The 7,004-nt window shown below is 35.7% G+C and overlaps 1 protein-coding gene across 1 annotated transcript; it reads left to right on the top strand.

Moving 5' to 3' along the window:
• The first annotated feature begins 2,145 nt into the window (after positions 1-2,145).
• LOC107804964 (uncharacterized) lies at positions 2,146-5,639 on the top strand. Its single transcript, XM_016628936.2, has 3 exons — positions 2,146-2,591; positions 4,437-4,595; positions 5,249-5,639. Exons 1-3 carry the CDS (start codon positions 2,271-2,273, stop codon positions 5,315-5,317), a joined length of 549 nt encoding a protein of 182 aa, XP_016484422.2. The 5' UTR covers positions 2,146-2,270; the 3' UTR covers positions 5,318-5,639.
• Positions 5,640-7,004: the final 1,365 nt, after the last annotated feature.

Genomic DNA, 7,004 nt, shown 5'->3' with positions numbered 1-7,004 from the left:
AACTCCGGAGCAAATGGAGCATACCAACATCTTCCGCTGAGTTGATAGCCTACTTGGAGGGCTCTCGACCTGTCTATCGGGACCTGCGAGCATGAAACACAGCATCCCCAGGCAAAAGGGATGTCAGTACAAATAATGTACCGAGTATGTAAGGAATGAAAATCAGTAAACAATATACATGAGAAAACATGGAGTAAAAGACTCGACATGTATGTCTGAATAACTCTGTGAATCATTTCATTTTTATAATGTCATGCATATGCGTATAAATGTCATACCATGCATATGTATATGCGTTCATAACATCATCAAGCCTCTGAGGGCATCCCATCATATCATTTCGGCCATTGTGGGCAAATCACCAACGTATACTAGCTGATCAGGTGGTGGTGCGTATATAATGCCGTAACCTTTTCTCCTATCCCATATACATATAATATACGTGTATATAACGCCTTCTAGTCATGGGTCAATGTACATGTATAAATGCATGAAATGCATAAGAAATACATTCATAAGATTTCTCGAATATCATAAAATCAATATACCTTTCGGACAACTTTATCAAATACGTATTTTTCTGAGACCCATGAATAGAGGATATAATAATAATTTACATGGAGAATCAAGAATATAGACACCCTAGTATTTCTATGAATAGAGTCATTTATGAAAGTTGCGTATTTTGCTCGTTTCGTTTGTATCATTTGGATCATGCCAAAAAGAAAGAAGGGATAACCTTAACATACCTGAACCGATTCTCTTAGAATTTGATATGGAATTGTTTTGCTTTCTTACTTACTCACGATCAGCCCACTCTACTTACACAAGAGATTCCATTTGTTGTCTCAAGATTTAGTCCCTTTTTGATATGCTACGTAGTGTTTTGCTGAAATTTCTATGAACACGAAGTTGAAATTTTCTTTGCTATAAGGGTTGGATAAGTGATGAATGCGAAATGGTAAAAGAGACATGAAAATGGCACAATTTGTGTGCTGTTAAAAATAGTAGCCTTTGCAAGATTATACTTTTTACTTGAATTGTCTTTATCAAAATGAATATGGGCCCCACTTAGGTATGACTTGGCCTACCATTATCTCCTAAAGATGCCACCTTTCACATGTATTAGGAGTTATTATATGGGCTTTAAATCAAGACCCCTTGGGCTGCCACGTTAGGTGGCTAATCAAATTTATCCAAATAATCTAATTAATTAGTTAAACCCTCACTAAAATTACTAGTTATCCAATTATCCACATAATTAAGAATTATCTCAAATTACATAAAATACTACTCACTTTTAATATAATTTATACACCTTACTATCATGGCCATGTGGTACCTTGTATGGCACTAGTCTATAAATACTAGGTATTTTAGCTCGGGCCCTATTTTATCTCAAAATGTCAAACTTTGACGAAATTCCTTTTCTTCGATTTGCTTCCCCCTTTCTCCTTCACGAATTTACTTATCACTTGTTTGAAATAGCATAATGCTTATAATCTCAAAATAATCTCATTCCCGAACTTCCATCAATTTACTTATGGCGTACTTTCACGTACGAAAACATGGGGTGTAACATCATTCCCCCTTTGAAATATTCGTCCTCTAAGATAGGACAAAGCACATTTCACCAAAGTTATTTTTCACACATGATCTTCAAAAGAATGGTGATATCAATGTGCAACAGATTCGTTCAAGTGATAATATATTAATATGGCTAACTTGTTCACCAAATCTCTACCGGCGTCAACCTTCAAGAAGCTAGCGTACAAAATTGGGATGCAAAGGATCAAGGATGTAAATTGATGCTCTCATCAGGGGGAGTTAATACGCGTTGTACTCGTTTTTCCTTATAAGGTTTTATCCCACTGGGTTTTCCTTGCAAGGTTTTTAATGAGACAACCAAAAAGCGTATTTCTAAACATGTGTATTCTTTTTTCTTCACTAGAATATTTTTTCACTGAATTTTATTTTAGTTAAGCTTTTAACGAGACACATTATATATTGAATAGACATTCTAAGGGTGTTATAAATAAAATTGTATTTAATATGAATATCTATCTTATATTTTAGAGATAGTTGGAGCTTATGTAACCTCTAGCTCTAGATATATTTAGATTTTTAAGCTATTCATCTTTGCAATATTATTCTTTCATTTATTTCACACTCCTCCTGTAATTGAGATAAAAAGAAAAGGGCAAACCAAAATTACAAAGATTGTCTGGTGATCGGAAAAGAATATTTGCGCCACCGATCCACCGCCGTAAATGGAAGGAGTAGGGGCCAGACTGGGCCGGTCATCAACTAGGTACGGAGGGCCGACCACAGTATTTACTGGACCAGTTCGAAGATGGAAGAAAAGGTGGATCCACGTAACGCCGCCGACCTCCGGCAACAATCATCAGAGAGCTAACGGCAGAGTTAAAGGTAGTAACGGTTCTCATCTATTGCTTTTCAAGTGGACACATATAACTGCTAGCCAAAACAACAATGGTACTGCTGACGGTAACGGCGAAAAAAATCACTCCCCTAACGACGGCGCCGTTGCGGTGGAGGAGCTACCTAAGCGTAAATTCAAGTATATTCCGGTAATTGTTTTCCAATGAGTTCGCAGTTCTGAGTTTTAATAGCATGAACTTTAGTGCATATTTAGAGATAACTATGTGTAATGTGTTTGTATATTGAATTTTAATTTTTTTATGGAATTTTTAGCTTTAGATAAGTGTACTTTACCTTGAAAGATTACATATTTAGTATGCGCACCCGGAGTTTACACCAAACTAAGCAATTTAACCTTAATTGTTACAGTGAACATATATGTCATTTAACCATGGTTAAGTGACTAATGTGTGTACGAAAGACACATATCTTGCATTCATTAGTTTGATGTAAACACTGGATGCGGATAAATTTATTTTACGGAATCATCATAGATTATTAACACTGATCTCAAAAGATATTTAAAATATATACTTAGGTGCTGACAATGGTTCAGTCTTTTTTTTATTTATAAATATTAATAGAGCTTTATTTTGTAAGTCAAAAGTTTCATTGCCTAACACCTAGCTGGTGTCAAAAATGACTTCAAGTTGTTCATAACTCTACTGGAGTCATCCATAGGTATCGATGAAGTTTGCTGACTATCTTTACAATAGAGTTTTCTCTCTTTACACCAAAAACACAAGTGGAATAAAAGAGGGATCTTTTTAATGTTGTCTTCATTTAATATAGAGAAGTACTCCTAAATCTCCCTATATTGGTTTTGTGTGGTGCTTTTTTGGTGCGCCCTGTCAATGAGGAGATCAGTGATGCATGAAAGTGAAGAAGACATTTAAGATATACCTGGCATAAACATTTGCCTGAAATAACATCGAATTCTCTGCTTACCTGGGTTGTGGAGGGTGGTGGGAGCAGGGAGGGAGGGAGGAGGGAGAGAGAGAAGATGAAGTTTGATACATTTGATCCATTCTCTCTTACATAAGATGTAGGTGCTCAGTCCTTGCTTTGCTGAAGCATGTCTCTTCTACTGCGTTTATGGTTCTTTGCTTGGATGAAGGATGCTGGAGCCCCGGGGAGATGGTTCTCTTAGAATGGCATTGTATTGACTATTGAGTTGAAGTCTTACTAGTTCAGTAATATGCTACTCTAGTCCCTAGGTTCTATACTGGTAGCCTCTATAATGCCTCCATATGCAGAGATGTTGTGGACACTTGTCCCGGTAAGAGGAGTTTGATTTCAGTATTTGTTGATCAAAAGAGGACGTGGGAAGTGAAATCTAAGAAAGTGTAGTGGCTTGTCAATTTACTGGTTACCTGATCTTTCTTTTTAGGGAAAGGTCAAAATAACCCTTTTACTATACGAAATATGTTAAGTTTACCCTCCGCTAAACCATTGAGTCATTCTTTTAGCAAATTGTCTCTTATTTGGCCGTGATCTTAATGAAACTCCAAGGTGTACTGTGGTGGATTTCACGTGTCAAAGTACTTCGGGATAAAGGTCCAGATTTACCCCTTTATTTTTAACTACGGTTTAAAATTACCTTGAGTATACTTTGGTTAGGGTCCATGCTCCATTAGAGTCAAGAAAAAATACGAGATGCTTTGCCAACAGTAAAAACGATCCCAAAGTATAACAGATGGCAAAATTAAGATTTTCTGTACAGTAGAGGGGTATTTTTGACCCTACCTTTTATTTGGAATGTGAAATGTATCCTTCCCATGGTAGGTGTTATGACTCAGATTAATCCTTTCCCATAGTAGGGTCATGACTCATGACACACAATTCTGTTAGCCATATGTTGATGTTGGTCAGTTGTCTGCAGTTCAGTAATCTGATGCCATTATATATATTTGCCTTTCAATCAGGGGTTTGTTTGTTGTATTTTATGTGTTTAATGCTGATATTTATGCTTTATTTTTAAATGGTTGAAATAGGTTGCTTTGCTTGAAGAACAAAAATATGAGGAATCTGAACACACTGACAATGAAGCAAAACCAAATGAGACTGAGTCAAATGGTGAGGGACCAACATCTGAGCCTGATGGTTTTGATGAAAAACCTGACATCAATGATGTGCCGATGGAAGAAAGTCAGGTACTTAAAGACCAAAAAACGGCAAAGCAAAAGTAGCATTTAAGTTTAATAGCAACTTTGTTTGTGTGCTTGCAATTTCACTTCCAGTACATAACTACTCGCAGGAAGCAATTTACACATGATTCGGAAAAGACAGGCTCTTTTAATTAACTTTTTGTCTGAAAAGAAAATGAGATTCAAGCCATGAACTTCATACAGCTAGTATCATGTATATTGGGCTAACTTGCCTCTTTTTTTGAGCGTGTTTGAGGTTTGGGGGGGGGGGGTGGAGTTGGGTGGTTGTGTCTTCTTGTTCTAGCCCTCTTCTCCTAAGCCATACATATGTTTAGATCCTAACTGTGCTTTTATTGCAGTTTATCGTAAAAGAGTGCTATTATTTTTTGATAATGTGAGAGTGCTTTTATTTCAGTAGAGTGGTGTATTTTCTAAAGCTTTCCCATCCCCAACTTGATAAAGTCCTGGTTCCCTTCTAAAGAGCTTTTTCTTATTTTTACTAGGAATTTTGATGATAGTTTATCCTTTTGTTGGGATCTGAACTGCCTTGGTCATTTGTTCTACAAGTCTGGTAGATACTGGAATTCTAATTTTTGTGAGTCCAATAGCGACAATGGTATATTGTTGTGTAATGTCTCAATTGTGTCTTTATCTGTCAGGCTCCACAAGATAATCCTACAGAACGACAATATTTAAATGAAAGCAACTTGGACTTGTCTTTAGGCTAGGAGGCTCATGAACAAAAGAGATCAGACAAGAGATAGTCTGTTAGTCAAAGTTAACTCCCGTAGCACTGAGTCAATCTGGCTTTCTGTAAGATGCTGCTTATGGTTGAGCTTCAGAACTGCCTCAGCTCTTCATTTATCCTACTGCAAGGTAGACTCACTATTTTTTTAAATGGCCGAGTTGATAATTTTTTTCAAACGACAATAGTGGAATATTTATATTGGAATTTGTGGGACGACAGATGCTATTGTATCAAGATTGAAGGGCTAAGACTCATTCTTTCATTCTCTTTGTCTTAGTATATACAAGTTCAGATTTTGTGGAGCAAGTAGTTGTTCTCTGTATGTATCGTCATAAGAAAGAACAAGTACTTCAAGTGTTTGCACTAAACAAAGTACCCCCATACCCCTCAGAAACACATAAATGGAAGACAAGCAAATGTTTAAACTGCTGTTAAGAAGCAAAATAGCTATTGCTGCTGCAGCGATACTGCAAAAACTTGTAGTTCCTCTCTGTGGAGCTTTTTCAGTGGCCATTTCCGAGCTGCGCAATCATGCTTGGCATTTGGGAAAATGGAAATTTTGAACGGTCAATCTGTTATCTTTAACTGTTGATCATATATTTCTATTTACAGGTAGTTTCTCTCAAACTGTGCAGAATGCCATTTACTATTTATGATCAATTGCCATTTTTTCCTGGTTTAGTAGACGTAGTTCTGCATAAAGTTACAGTTGATATGGACAATTTAGAGAGAGAAAAAAAAATTGATTTTCAAGCTATTCACCCGCCCAACTCCAAGTGAGTGTCATTTTTTATTCCAGATGTGCATGAGGTGCTCAATAGACACATTTTTGTGGGGGTTGAAGTGTCTAATAGGAACAAGTGTATGTTGATTATACTTTTCAAAAAATAATTGTAAATTATCTTTACAAAAAAATAATTCTTCTTTAATGTTATTTGCTTAGGTAGTTTTACAAGCTCAGTTTGTTTTGTAAAAGATTAAATCTATGATAACTAACTTATATACTTAGAATTTTACGACATTAAGTTTGGCTAAGAATGTAAATGGAGTTGATGCTCAAGTTTTCTAATTAATTTTTCAGATAATTCTACAAAGAGAGTCTGACTTTTTTTAAAATTTCCAGCAGGTCGCTTCTTTAATATGCGTCCAACTGTCCTTTTTTTTTTTTTTTTGCCTGATTTTCTCACTTCTGTGGTTATCCATATTTTGACCAAACTCTACTGCACAATTTAGAAGGATAATTGAATTTCACATTTGGCAAATATTGGCAGTCGTCCACTCACGTAAGATGTCATGGTTTTTCAGTTTCTTTTTAGGAAGAGCTAAGTAGCTCATTCAGAAAATACTCAGATGAATGCGTCAAAATAGTGGTGTAGAATGATAAATTAAAGATGATTGTTTTGTCTAAGAAGAGAAATTTATGCCTTAAAACAATAAAGTACAAAAGCTTAAAAGCACAAAATTTAGAAAATACAGATGACTTATTAATTTATAGCTTCACTTATAAGAACAGCCCTTACAAAGACAAATCTGAGAAAAAATGGACAAGAAAGAAAAGGCCAAACGATAAAAGAAAGAGGGGGAGAAAAAAGAGATTAAACTTGTATTTTATTATATTTTCGACTCAAATTGAGATTAAAGTTGGTAAGAAACATGGAATAAGCTAT

Source organism: Nicotiana tabacum, chromosome 13 (assembly GCF_000715075.1).
Source record: "Nicotiana tabacum cultivar K326 chromosome 13, ASM71507v2, whole genome shotgun sequence".
Classification (NCBI taxonomy): domain Eukaryota; kingdom Viridiplantae; phylum Streptophyta; class Magnoliopsida; order Solanales; family Solanaceae; genus Nicotiana; species Nicotiana tabacum.
The sequence above is the reverse complement of the archived record's forward strand: the minus strand, read 5'-3'. Positions and strand labels throughout refer to the sequence as shown.

What these genes read in the sequence shown, in the direction of transcription:
- LOC107804964 (XM_016628936.2), top strand. Translation starts at nt 2,271, where the DNA reads ATGGAAGGAGTAGGGGCCAGACTGGGCCGGTCATCAACTAGGTACGGA. An exon ending in GTAAATTCAAGTATATTCCG is followed by an intron (nt 2,592 to 4,436) that starts GTAATTGTTTTC and finishes TGGTTGAAATAG; the next exon opens with GTTGCTTTGCTTGAAGAACA. An exon ending in TGCCGATGGAAGAAAGTCAG is followed by an intron (nt 4,596 to 5,248) that starts GTACTTAAAGAC and finishes TTTATCTGTCAG; the next exon opens with GCTCCACAAGATAATCCTAC.